The 14,507-nt window shown below is 45.3% G+C and overlaps 1 protein-coding gene across 4 annotated transcripts in view; it reads left to right on the top strand.

Annotated features, from left to right (window-relative positions):
• Positions 1-14,507, top strand: part of LOC137431816 (natural resistance-associated macrophage protein 2) — a 121,385-nt gene that overhangs the window by 103,122 nt on the left and 3,756 nt on the right. For 3 of the 4 annotated variants that reach the window (XM_068123550.2, XM_068123548.2, XM_068123549.2), the window contains exon 16: positions 639-692. The exons of the other annotated variant lie outside the window; for it this stretch is intronic. In XM_068123550.2, the coding sequence (XP_067979651.2) occupies positions 639-692 (54 nt within the window). The remainder of the gene's footprint in view (positions 1-638; positions 693-14,507) is intronic. 4 annotated transcript variants of the gene reach the window in all.

Genomic DNA, 14,507 nt, shown 5'->3' with positions numbered 1-14,507 from the left:
GGAGTTTTCCGCTCAAAAAAGAAACATTGCGTCATCAATTTTTATCGTTTAAACACCGGAATCCCATTTAAAAATGCAGTAAATGATGAGTGAATTTGAAATTGGTTGGATACACGCTTGCGAGTTCACATTGGCAGACATTTCAATCGCTGGTCAAAGTCATGTAAATCCGTCAATTGCTTTTGGACAATAGTTCCCTGTCCCTATGGTTGGCTTAGCGGTTAGGGTGCCAGCATGGGATCCAAGGATCCTGGGTTCAAATCCCGGTCATCGCTGAATTAACGTCAGGATGGTTCTCAGCCTGTCATCCTTCCGAGGTCGGCAAATTGAGTACCACTTCACTGTGTGTGGCAAGAGGCGACTAACAGGGTTGGTGGCAGGAAGGGCATTTGGCCATAAAACATTGCTTCAAAATGGGGGCGACGGTGCCCGAAAAAAGGCCGACCCCCCCGCTCTGTGGGGGAAAATGGCCTCTAAAGGTGGTTCTTCTTTGTTCCCGGTCCCTATGGATGGAGCTCACCTTGGAGTTTGATTTAAAGACTAAATATCCTCTTTCGTCCTTGTGTGCCAAGTGGTTTGCTCCAATGTGCGACTCTTTCCATTTGCCTGCAACTCGACTAACTCCGTTCTCTCTGCAGACGTGGCAATGCCTCATCATGTTGGGCGTGCGGTGGATGAACTGCTTTGGGACGGTAAGCCTTGCAGAGCAAAGCATGATGTCGACGGAAATGTCTCCCGATCACACTGAATAACCTCCAATGAAGAGCTTTAAAGGGCATGACAAATGGGTAGCAGGGTTGTGGAGATGGATTAAGTAGGAAGACCACATTTGTGTCATTTCCAATATATATATATATACACAGTCACGTGAAAAAGTAAGTACACCCCATATAAAGTTTCGACTTTTTCAACATATTTCAACAATATTGATAGATAAAGGTGATATAATATGACAAATATCATGAAACATTTACATTTTGTCGTCCATTGTATAATTTAAATAAACATAAATGCAAATTTCGCATGTGGAAAAAGTAAGTACACCCCGACATTTATCACTACTTCAAATACCTAAAATTAGAATCAGGTGCACCAGCTCAGGTGCAGATCATTAGAACATCGTTAGAGAGGATCTTGGAGGAACCTGTCTTATTTAAACCTCAGACATTTAGTTTGATTTGCTCTTTGTTGTTGAAGTGTGCGGTGTCACCATGCCTAGATCAAAAGAGCTCTCTGAGGCCTTGAGAAAGAAGGTTATAGATGCCTACGAGTCTGGGAAGGGATTTAAAAATATCTCCAAACAATTTGAAATCAATCATTCGACTGTCCGGAAGATCATCTACAAGTGGAGAAGATTCCAAACAACTGCCAACTTGTTCAGGCCAGGCCGCCCCAGCAAGTTCAGCCTGAGAGCAGACCGCAAGTTGCTGAAAGAAGTCTCTAAAAACCCCAGAATGTCATCACGGGACCTACAGGTAGCTCTTGCCACTGTTGATGTCAAAGTGCACGAGTCTACCCTTATAAAGAGGCTGCACAAATTTGATCTACATGGGAGGTGTGCCAGGAGGAAACCTTTGCTGTCCAGAAAGAACATCAGGGCAAGAATAAAGTTTGCCAATGAACACCTAGGCAAAGACCAGCACTTCTGGAACAATGTGCTCTGGACAGATGAGTCAAAGGTAAGAGCTATTTGGCCACAGTACCAGAAGACATGTTTGGCAAAAACCAAAGGCAGCATTTGACCACAAGAACCTGATACCAACTGAAAAGCATGGTGGTGGAAATATTATGGTTTGGGGCAGCTTTGCTGCATCAGGGCCTGGGCAGCTCACCATCATATAATCCACTATGTATTCTTCATTGTACCAGAGGGTGCTTGAGGATAATGTCAGGCCATCTGTCGGAAAGTTGAAGCTCAGCCGAAGGTGGACCTTGCAACGTGACAATGACCCTAAACATACCAGTAAATCCACCAAGGAATGGCTGAAAAGAAAGAAATGGAGGGTTCTGGAATGGCCAAGTCAAAGCCCGGATCTAAATCCCATCGAGAGGTTGTGGGGGGATTTGAAACGAGCTGTGCATGCAAGAAACCCCTCAAACGTCGCACAGCTGAAAGAATTCTGTATGGAGGAGTGGGCAAAAATTTCTCCCAGTCGATGTCAGAGACTGGTAGACAGTTATAAGAAACGCCTACTTGTGGTTGTTTCTGCCAAAGTTGGCAATGCCACCTGTTAGTCAAGGGTGTACTTACTTTTTCCACATGCAAAATTTGCATTTATGTTTATTTAAATTATACAATGGACTACAAAATGTAAATGTTTCATGATATTTGTTTTATTATATCACCTTTATCTATCAATATTGTTGAAATGAAGATCAAATCGCTGTATGTTGAAATATGTTGAAAAAGTCAAAACTTTACATGGGGTGTACTTACTTTTTCACGTGACTGTATATATATATATATATATATATATATATATATATATGTGATATTTGAATAGCAACACTAAATTGTCATTGATCTCCTCCTAGCTGATTCACTGTTCTTTTTACCATTTTTTGTGATTCCTTAATTCAAAGTGGTAGCAAAACACAAGATTTCATGAAAGCAGGCCTGCAATGTCCATGGAGGTTGTAATCGGAAGATTGTATGACAGAATGACTGGTGCTCAGGTTCTTGTGGAAGATGTAATTGTCTGATCTGGATCTCATCACGCTAGATTGCGTAGGCCAGAGGCCCGCTTTGCCCGGAGCACCACACGCCAGTTGCATTTGTTTTCACGTCACCCTGGAAAAGCAACACATTTCCAATTTCCCCCGAGATATGCGATTGATACGTTGATTTCGATTTATCATCAGTTTAGCAACCAAAGGTCATTTGATAGTGTTATTGCTTTGACCTCATGCCAACTCTTGCCACATATGGTCCATGTTAACATACCTTGCCGTGTAAACTGGACCACTCAATACTACGTTCTTGTTTTTAAACTTGTAACCTTTCCAAACCACTTGAACTAGAATGCGTTAAAGTTGAACTTTAAGCTAAGTTTTTCAATCCTGCTTTTATTGAAAGTAAAACTTCAAGCATGTTTGATATGACTTAGAATAAAAGAGAAGAACTTTGTACTTGATTATGCTGTTGCCATGATGACGTCATCATCCTTTTTATTAAAATTGCAATTATAAATACTATTGTATCAGATGTTTTTGCAGTTCCAAACTAGAAGGTAAAGAAGGGGGAAACTATTGCAGTTCATCATAGTCATCATGTACCATGATCTATATGCAGAGCGTCGGTGCTGCCGAGGCAGTTACTGGGATGCAAGAAGCAGTTGCTGGGATGCAATCATTCCTGGTCGGGTCACTCTCCACTCCAACTCAGGAAGTCAAGGCAGGGATGTAGAATTTGGAGAGGGTGCCGACGATAGCTCGCCTGCTCTCTGCAAAGGACACCAAGGGAGATTTAACGTCCACCAACGAATACCAGCAGACGGAACACAGTTTAAGGTCCATCCGAGGGATGGCGCACACGTTGATGAATCACCCGCCCCCCGTGAAACACCTGGATGGTAGTTTATAGCTGGGTCGGGATTCAAACCTCGGCTGGACAGCTTCGAGCCGAGTATATGTACCTCAAGGCCATCCTGCCAACCCCTATTGCAATTACTTTCAGATGAGGCTCAGGCCTGAAATTTTCACTACGAGGTGGACCTCATATGGTACTGTGCAGGCATCTGGAGAGGAAGGGGCGGGGGAGGTTTCGGGGGGGGGGGGGGGGGTCATGATGTCATGTGCTTTTAAAGATTAAGATCTACATCATGACTCATCATCACTTCACCACATGAGTGGTTAGAGAAGGGGGAGAGGGAGTGTGCGGTTAGTGGGTGTTTCGTCGGTGCCATGGAACGTTGTAGCTGGAAGGTACAAATTCAGTGAGGATCCAGGAGGGTTTCCTGCAGATGGAATTGGAACAAAGCCGCAGGTAATTTTCAACCAAACTCCTGAAAAGATCAATTGATTGTAGATTTCATTGCAATTTGCAAATAGGGATTGATGTGTTTTTTGAGATTCAACAAAACCATAAAGACGATTCTGGAACAGGTCGCATCAGCTTCCATTGACAGCTTCATAGAGCAGGAAAGATGGCGTCTGACAATGAAGGATACCCAATTAATGTAACGCAGTGCATTTAAACAGCATTTAGCAGTAACACCACCAATAACCCTTCCCAACCTCTCCTTCTACACCTGTGTCATGGATCTTCATGTGCAGCACAGCATGTTCCTTTACACCACACATGGGTTGCTCCAGTACACAGGTTTTTTTCGCAAAATGCTTTTAAGAGATGCCCACATGCTTACGGATGTGACGGTACTCGTTCGGCTACTGCATGTTCAGGTATGCAGAAAGACAATGGCAAATTAAAACAAAAAGAGGACCAATGTAGCATAAAAGGTAAGGGCTGGTCACAATACGTGCTGAAACTATCACTTGAAGCACCCGAGCGGTATGTCAACAAGCTCAAGTATCGAGAGAGCACCTGCAGCTTACCTGAACGGTGTTATTTACGAAATGGATGGCTTGACGAACTGTCGATGTGGCCCGATATTAATTTTACATACTGTATTTATTACTTGCAAAATCGAAGATTTTTCACGTATATTGGTCGGTTGTGTTTGTGGTTCTGTCTGTCTGTCTGTCTGTTTGTCACCGGCCTACAGGTCACAATTTTCAACCGATCTTCACAAAACTTCACCAAATGGTAGAGTTGGTCAAAAGCAAGAAGCCTATTGTTTTTGGGGTCAATAGGTCAAAAGGTCAACATAGACCAAATTTCTAAAATCCTCAATTTTCATCCAATTGACTTGAAATTTGAAGAGGACTTGCATATCTGGTCACTGAATTCAACCACGCATTATACTTCAGGTAAACAGGCCAAAAGGTCAACATAGGCCAAATTTCTAAAATCACAAATTTTCATTTGATTGACGAACTTCTAAGAGGATTTACATATATGGTCACTGAATTCAACCACCAACTATTTTTGAGGTCAACATAGGCCAAGTTTTTTAAATCTTCAATTTACATCCGATTGACTTGAAAATTAAACAGCATTTGCACATTGTGTCACTGAATTGGGAAACCAACTATGAGGTCAAAAGGTCAAAGGTCAACTCAAGGTCAAACTTCTAAAATCAGCATTTTTCATTTGAAAAATCGTCACTTTTCATCCTGTTGACCCGAACTTTGATCAATATCGCAATTTTTAATCTTCATGAAATGGACAATTTGCTGTATCAATGGAAAACTTTGGGGCAGGGGGTGTATTTTGCAAGTATCGTGCTCTGAATGACGTCTTCTTGTTTGTCTGTCTGTGTCTGTTTGTCACCGGCCTGCAGGTCACAATTTTCAACCGATCTTCACGAAATGGTAGAATTGGTCAAAAGCAAGAAGCCTGTTGTGTTTGGGGTCAATAGGTCAACATAGGCCAAAGGTCACCAACTTTGCTAAATTTCTAAAATCCTCAATTTTCATCCGATTGAATTGAACTTTGAAGAGGACTTGCATATCTGGTCAGTGAATTCACCACCAAGTATTTTTGAGGTCCACATCGGCTACATTTCTAAAATCCTAAATTTTCATCCAATTGACTTGAAATTTGAAGAGGACTTGCACATCTGGTCATTGAATTCAACCACGTATTATATTTTAGGTAAACACAGGCCAAAAGGTCAACATAGGCCAAATTTCTAAAATCACCAATTTTCATTTGATTGACTTGAACTTCTAAGAGGATTTATATATATTGATACGGTTTTGAGATTTGTACATATGACATCATTAAAGGCTAAAGGTTTGCCCCCCATAGTTAGTCCACAAGCAACACGTAGGCCCACTTAGAGTATTAGTTATGTCATAGTATGTGTAAGAGTAGGCCATTTCCCTAGTAATATCTGCGTTGTGTAAATATGCTGAGGTCCTTTCATTTTGCGGCCACCCTCCAATTCCATCTATGGGCAAACTCGATCCCGCGCCCCATTTTGGCTGATCCCTCCGTGTGTTATGCTTTGGCTGCCAGAAGCATTAGCTGCCCTTTGTTTGCTCGAAACTAGCCCAGTAACACGAGGTAGGCCGAAGAAGAGGGAGGAGCGTGGGGGTCAAGGAGGGGCGGCGCCAAGGAGCACGTCAGAGGCAATGACGGTAAGGGCCATCAGCCAACCAGGGCTCTGAAGGCATGGCGTGATAGGGCGTGTCTAGCAAATTCCAGAGAGTTCGCTGGGCAGGGCTATATAAGCCTTCACAAAAAGCCCTTGAACAGGACTTACAAGAGGACTCGCATGAGAGGACTTGGTCAGGACTCGCGGGAGAAGGGCTCGAGTGCACAAAGCCTATGAGAGAGGACTCGGAGCACTCGTATGAAAAGGACTGGCGTGCACACGACAGTATCGAGAGGACTTGGTCGAGGACTTGAAGAGCGCATTGTTAGCGCATATTGAACTATTACATACGCAGCCATGCGAGTGATTAACCGCCAGAGCCAGACCCCACCGTTCGCCCCGTAATTATCCCGTGCGCGCCAATGACACGGAGAGCTCCTGCCGTCTCGACTATTTCATTTACTTCGCGGTGCGAGCTGGGGACCGGAGGGAGAGCTGCCCGGACGCCATCCCTGCACGTGCTGACCTGTTCATCTGCAATCCCCGTGTGAGTGTGTCTGAGTGTGAACGGGCCCGTTTGTCCAGGGAATATGTTAAGACTGTGATTAAGGACTGCACTGTGTCTTCTTCTTCTGATTATTGTACATCATGTAAATAAATCTTGTTATTCCTTTTCTTCCAATTCGACCGTTTCTGTGATTTCCATCATTGTGTAAGCATGGCACGAATAAGAACTGCTTGGATCGGGGTCTAGTCATTGCTAACGGCTCGGGTCACGGGTTCGCTACCGCTCGGCGTATCCACCAACACCCGTGATTCGGGCGAGGCTTATCTCCTCGTTTCAGGGCAGCGTTAGTACTTAGGTAATAGCGAATCTGGTCCTACAACCCTATTTAACGCTGCCCGGAAAGGACGTCATAGGCCTCGGGTCGCGCCTGGTCAGTCAGACAATGGGACTAATCCCCCCTTGGTAAGGGGAGAAGGTCGGTGCTGATATCCACAACAATATGGTCACTGAATTCAACCACCATCTATTTTTGAGGTCAACATAGGCCAAATTTTTAATATCCTCAATTTTCATCCGATTGACTTGAAAATTGAACAGCATTTGCACATTGTCACTAAATAGGGAAACTAACTATTTTTGAGGTCAAAGGTCAACTCACGGTCAACCTTCCAAAATCATCATTTTTCATCTGAAAAATCGTCACTTTTCATCCTGTTGATCTGAGCTTTGATCAAGATTGTAAATTTTAATCTTCATGAAATGGACAATTTGCTGTATCAATGGAAAACTTTTTGGGGGGGGGGGGGGGCGGATTTTGCAAGTATCGTGCTACGCATGGCGTCTTATTGTTTTTATCTTGGTGATGTACCAGGGCAGTATACTCTTGACTATTTACAGGCCTACAAGTCGCTGAAGACTAATGGATATGTAGAGAGTGGGCATGTGTGTCCAATTCAGTCTCAAAGTTGATGATAAATCATCATTTTGCTTCCCGAGGAGAAAAGCCATACTGTATCGACCTCTGTGACAAGCCACATCAACCATGGGTTTGTCACGAGACGAGGAACTATTTACGTTACACTACTATATGGCAGGGTATGTACAGTTATGTCTACACATTATTAGCCCCCGTTGGACTTGGTATGGAGTTCCGCTTCCGGTCCCTCGAGCGACGGGGCTTGCTTTGATCTCTCCACAGCATCAAAGTTTGAGTGTTTTCCCGTTCGTTTCTTTGTCAAATTTCCGCTGCGTATTTTGTTGTGTATGTGTTATTGTGTGTTTCTATTTGGTTTTGGTTTTGTAGTTGTTGCAAATTTGTGTGTAATTAGTCGTTTCTTTGTCCGCGCCTCGTGCGGCCTGGTGTCTCGTGCGGCCTCCTCGTCTCGACTTGTGCCCCGCCCCCTATATTCTCGTTTGTTCTTTCACCTCTGCTCCTGCTTTCTCAAATCCACGTTCTCACTTAGAGACTTTTCCCAGATTGTTTTCATGGTTTTGTTTAAATATTTATTTAAATATGTTTAAACCGCAGCGGTGATCCCCCCCCCCCCCCCCCCCCCCAGGATTTCCATGTTTTAAACGTTTCCCAGTGTGTACCCTGGATAAGAATAGGTACGCCGTATCCCTGCGTGTCGTAGGAGGCGACTAAGAGGGTTGGCGTTAGGAAGGGCATCCGGCCATAAAAAAAAACATTGCCTCAAAAAGAGAACCATGACAATTACAACTACAGGTGGGCAGGGTACAGCCCGAAGTGGAGATCGGTTTCTGAGGTTTGGGACATGGAATGTAGGGACAATGACAGGGAGATCAGGAGAAGTGGTGGAAGTATTGATCAGAAGAAGAGTGGACATATGTTGTGTGCAAGAGACGAGATGGAAGGGAAGTGGTGTGAGAATGGTGAAGGGTAGGCAGGGACAGAAATACAAGTTTGTGTGGCAAGGGTGCCTGGAGGGCGTGAATGGTGTTGGTGTCCTGTTTTCTGAGGAGTTTGTAGACAGTGTGGTGAGTGTGACTAGAGTGAGTGATAGGTTGATGATGGTGAAAATGATGATTGCAAAGCTCTTGGTGAACGTCATCTCGGGATATGCTCCGCAGGTTGGTCGGAGCGATGAAGAGAAGGACAAGTTCTGGTGTGCGATAGAGAAGCTGATGGAAAACGTGAAAGATGAGGAAGTTGTTGTGGTAGGAGGAGACCTAAATGGACATGTGGGAAGGAGTATGGATGGTTTTGACGGAGTTCATGGGGGTTACGGCTATGGAGTGAGAAATGGAGAAGGTGAAAGGATTTTGGAGTTTGCTGATGGAGCTGATTTGTTATACTCAGTTCCAGAAAGAGGATAATAAGCTTGTTACATACACGTCAGGTGGGTCGACGACAACCGTTGACTACCTGATGGTGCGTAGGTGAGATAGGGGGCACCTCCGAGACACAAAGGTGATCCCGGGGGAGGAGGCTGTCTCACAGCACCACTTGGTTGTCTGCGACGTAAGGGTGAAAGGTGCGAGGAGAGCTCGGCGGGTGAAGTACCAACCGAGAATGAAGGTGTGGAGGTTGAAAGAGGTGACAGTAAGGGAGGCATTAAAAGAGAGGCTGAGTAGGGTCGAGGATGATGTGGTTGAGCTTGAAAGTGGTTGGATGTCAATGAAAGCTAGTCTGTTGGGAGCCGTTGGTGAGGTATGTGGATGGACAAAAGGACCACCGAGGCACTCGGAAACATGGGGGTGGGATGATGAAGTTGGAAAGAGGATTGACGAGAAGAGGAAGAAGTTCAAGGAGTGGCAGAAGGCGAAGGGTACGGGAGCAGAAACAGCAGAGCATGAAAGTTATAAGGCAGCCAGGAAGGCTGCAAAGAAAGAGGTAGCAAAGGCGCAGGAGGCATGTAGGAAAATGTTCAGGGAACGCTTGGATTCGGAAGAGGGTCAGAGAGCGGTATTCAGGATTGCAAAGCAGATAGCGAAAGAGAGGTGTGATGTGATGGGGGTGAGCTGCTTGAAGGATGAAGTGGGACAAATCGTTGTCGACCCAGATGGAATTAAAGGAAGATGGAAAAGATATATGGAAATGCTGTTGAATACAGAGAATGAATGGGATGGCAACAGAGAGTAACCCAGTTTTAGGACCGGCAGAGAAGATAACTGAGAAGGAAGTTGAGGAAGCGATAAAAGCAATGAAGGGTAGAAAAGCGGGAGGGCCGACGGTAGTTGTGGGAGATATGTTGAAGGCAGCAGGAAGTTGGGGTGTGAAGAGAATGACAGAGATCTGTAATCTGGTGGTGAAAGAAGGCCGCATTCCAGTGGATTGGGAACTGAGTACCCTCGTCCCTCTATACAAGGGGAAAGGTGACCCTCTGGAGTGTGGCTCGTACCGAGCGATAAAGTTATTGGAGCATGGAATGAAGGTATTGGAAAGGGTGTTGGAGAGGAGGATAAGGAAGAAAGTGAAGATCGACGAAATGCAGTTTGGATTTATGCCAGGAAGAGGAACGACAGACGTGCTTTTCATTGTGAGGCAGTTGCAGGAGAAGTACATGGAGAAGAGGAAGAAGTTCTTTCTTGGGTTTGTTGATCTGGAGAAAGCATTCGATAGGGTTCCACGCAAAGTATTGACATGGGCATTGAGGAAGTTAGGAGTGGAGGAATGGTTGATCAGAGTAGTGATGGCAACGTACAAAAGAGCGCGCACAGCTGTAAGGACGAAGGACGGGAACAGTGGTGAGTTTGAGGTGAAGGTGGGAGTGCATCAGGGGTCGGTACTAAGTCCACTACTATTTGTAGCTGTGATGGAGGTGCTGGCTCAGAACGTAAAGGAGGGTTTACCGTGGGAGTTGTTGTATGCAGATGATCTGGTGTTGATTGCGGAAAGTATGGATGGACTGAAGGAAAAGATGAACACGTGGAAGGAATGTATGGAGACAAAAGGTCTGAAGGTGAATATCGGAAAGACGAAGGTGATGGCAAGTGGTAAAGCATGTGGTGAGGTGGAAAGAACTGGGAAGTGGCCCTGTGCTGTGTGTAGGAAGGGTATCGGAGTGAACTCCATTCAGTGTACAATGTGCGCTGAGTGGGTTCATCAAAAACGTAGTGGTCTGAGAGGGTCATTAACCAGTGTGGCAGCTACATTCAAATGTAAGGTGTGCACAGAGGGAGCTGCAGATGGAGGAAATGTTGAGTTGGATCTTGGAGACGGTGTGAAGCTGGAAGGTGTGAAAACATTTTGCTACCTCGGAGACATGCTGAATGGAGAAGGTGGATCAGACTCGGCAACGGTTGCTCGAGTGAGATGTGCATGGAAGAAGTTTCGGGAATTGAGTGGCGTGCTGATGATGAGGGGAGTGTCGTTGAAGCTGAAGGGAAAGGTGTATGCTGCATGTGTGAGAAGTGTTATGATTTATGGGAGCGAGACATGGGTAATGAATGTAGAGCAGCAACGAAGGTTGGAAAGGGTGGAAATGCGAATGGTTCGACGGATGTGCGGAGTATCGTTGAGAGAGGAAGACAAATGATGAATTGCGAAAGATTATGGGAATAGAGCCTGTGATTGATGCTGTGAAGAGGAACAGGTTGAGATGGTTTGGTCATGTGTTGAGGAAGGATGAAAGTGACTGGTTGAGAAGAGTGATGGAAATGAATGTAGAAGGAAGTAGAAGACGGGGAAGACCGAGAAAGACTTGGCTAAAGATGGTGGAAGAAGAAATGCGGGCAAGGGGGTTAACAAGGAGAGATGCAGAAAATAGGGCAAAATGGAGAAGATTGTCATGGGGACCGCAAGGCTAACCCCCGCTCTAGCAGGGAAAATGGCCTTTTAAAATGCATGTTGTTGTTGTTGTTGTGTTGGACTTGGTATGAAAAGGGGGCTTATGCATCCGTCCGTAGCCATATCTCGGGCATGTAAAGGACCAATTGTGTTCAAACTTAGCACAACGACAATACATGATGGTATAAATATGCACCTTTCTGTTTCGCGATTCGATCAAAGATGGCCGACTGGCGGCCATTTTAGTTGTGAGAAACCCGATACTGAACACGTCCTCGGCCATGCATTTACCGATCTTGCTCAAACTTGTTTTATTCTATTTTTTCATGCCGAACCATGAAGTATCTTTCATGAAAAAAAAAAAAATTGATGATTCTTTTCAATTTCACCCCAATCACCTTTAAGTACAGTTCAGTTTACAAAAACTGATCAGACAGCATTTTCAACTGAAATATACTTTTCTATTGTCTGCAGTTATATAATTTATTTTTTACATAAGTACAACAACAACAACCACCAGGCATTTTAAGGCCATTTTTCCTGCAAGAGCGGGGGTTAGCCTTGCGGTCCCCATGACAATCTTCTCCATTTTGCCCTATTTTGTGCATCTCCCCTTGTTAACCCCCTTGCCCGCATTTCTTCTTCGACCATCTTTAGCCAAGTCTTTCTCGGTCTTACCCATCCTCTACTTCCTTCGACATTCATTTCCATCACTCTTCTCAACCAGTCACTTTCATCCTTCCTCAACACATGACCAAACCATCTCAAACTGTTTCTCTTCACAGCATCCATCACAGGCTCTATTCCCATCATCTTTCACAATTCATCATTTGTCTTCCTCTCTCTCAACGATACTCCACACATCCACCGAACCATTTGCATTTCCACCCTTTCCAGCCTTCGTTGCTGCTCTACGTTCATTACCCATGTCTCGCTCCCATAAATCATAACACTTCTCACACATGCAGCATACACCTTTCCCTTCAGCTTCAACGACACTCCCCTCCTCGTCAGCACGCCACTCAGTTCCCGAAACTTCGTCTGTACACATCTCACTCGAGCAACCGTTGCCGAGTCTGATCCACCTTCTCCATTCAGCATGTCTCCTAGGTAACAATCTTTTCACACCTTCCAGCTTCATGCCGTCTCCAAGATCCAACTCAACATTTCCTCCATCTTCCTCTGTGCACACCTTACACTTGAATGTAGCTGCCACACTGGTAAATGACCCTCTCAAACCACTACATATTTGATGAACACACTCGGCACACATTGTACATTGAATGGAGTTCACTCCGACACCCTTCCTGCACACAGCACACAGCCACTTCCCAGTTCTTTCCACCTCACCACATACTTTACCACTTGCCATCACCTTCGTTTTTCCGATATTCACCTTCAGACCTTTCGTCTCCATCCATTCCTTCCACTTGTTCATCTTCTCCTTCAGTCCATCCATACTTTCTGCAATGAACACCAGATCATCTGCATACAACTCCCACGGCAAACCCTCCTTTATGTTCCGAGCGAGCACCTCCATCACAGCTACAAATAGTAGTGGACATAGTACCAACCCCTGATGCACTCCCACCTTCACCTCAAATTCACCACTGTTCCCGTCCTTCATCCTTACAGCTGTGCGCGCTATTTTGTACATTGCCATCACTACTCTGATCAACCATTCCTCCACTCCTAACTTCCTCAATGCCCATGTCGCTACTTCACGTGGAACCCAATTGAATGCTTTCTCCAGATCAACAAACCCAAGAAACAATTTCTTCCTCTTCTCCATGCACTTCTCCTGCAACTGCCTCACAATAAAAAGCGCCTGTCGTTTCTCTTCCTGGCATGAATCCAAACTGCATTTCATCAATCTTCACTTTCTTCCTTATCCTCCTCTCCAACACCCTTTCCAATACCTTCACATTCCATGCTCCAATAACTTTATCGCTCGATACGAGCCATAGTCCAGAGGGTCACCTTTCCCCTTGTATGGAGGGACGAGGGTACTCAGTTCCCAAGCCACTGGAATGCGGCCTTCTTTCACCACCAGATTGCAGATCTCTGTCATTATTTTCACACCCCAACTTCCTGCTGCCTTCAACATATCTCCCACAACTCCCGTCGGCCCTCCCGCTTTCCTACTCTTCATTGCTTTTATCGCTTCCTCAACTTCCTTCTCGGTTATCTTCTCTGCCGGTCCTAAAACTGGGTTACTCCCTATGTTGCCATCCCATTCATTCTCTGCATTCAACAGTATTTCCATGTATCTCTTCCATCTTCCTTTAGTTCCATCTGGGTCCACAACGATTTGTCCCACTTCATCCTTCAAGCAACTCACCCCCATCACATCATACCTCTTTCGCTATCTGCTTTGCAATCCTGAATACCGCTCTCTGACCCTCTTCTAAATCCAAGCGTTCTCTGAACATTTTCCGACGTGCCTCTTCGCCTTTGCTACCTCTTTCTTTGCAGCCGTCTTGGTTGCCTTACAACTTTCATGCTCTGCCTTTTCTGCCCCCATACCCTTCGCCTTCTGCCGCTCCTTGAACTTCTTCCTCCTCTCGTCAATCCTCTTTCCAACTTCATCATCCCACCACCATGTTTCCAAGTGCCTCGGTGGTCCTTTTGTCCATCCACATACCTCACCAACGGCTCCCAACAGACTATCTTTCATTGACATCCAACCACACCATCCTCCCTCATACTCAGCCTCCCTCACTGTCACCTCTTTCAACCTCCACACTTTCATTCTCGGTTGGTACTTCACCCGTCGAGCTCTCCTCGCACCTTTCACCCTTATGTCACAGACAACCAAGTGGTGCTGTGAAACAGCCTCCTCCCCCGGGATCACCTTTGTGTCCCGGAGGTGCCCTGTATCTTGCCTACGCACCATCAGGTAGTCAACGGTTGTCGTCGACCCACCTGACGTGTATGTAACAAGCTTATTTTCCTCTTTCTGGAACTGAGCGTTACAAATCAACAAATCGGCTCCATCAGCAAACTCCAAAATCCTTTCACCTTCTCCATTTCTCACACCATATCCATAACCCCCATGAACTCCCTCAAAACCATCCATACTCCTTCC

Source organism: Myxine glutinosa, chromosome 7, assembly GCF_964187855.1.
Source record: "Myxine glutinosa chromosome 7, kmMyxGlut1.1, whole genome shotgun sequence".
NCBI classification, from domain to species: domain Eukaryota; kingdom Metazoa; phylum Chordata; class Myxini; order Myxiniformes; family Myxinidae; genus Myxine; species Myxine glutinosa.
This window is presented reverse-complemented; position numbering and strand designations above follow the sequence as displayed.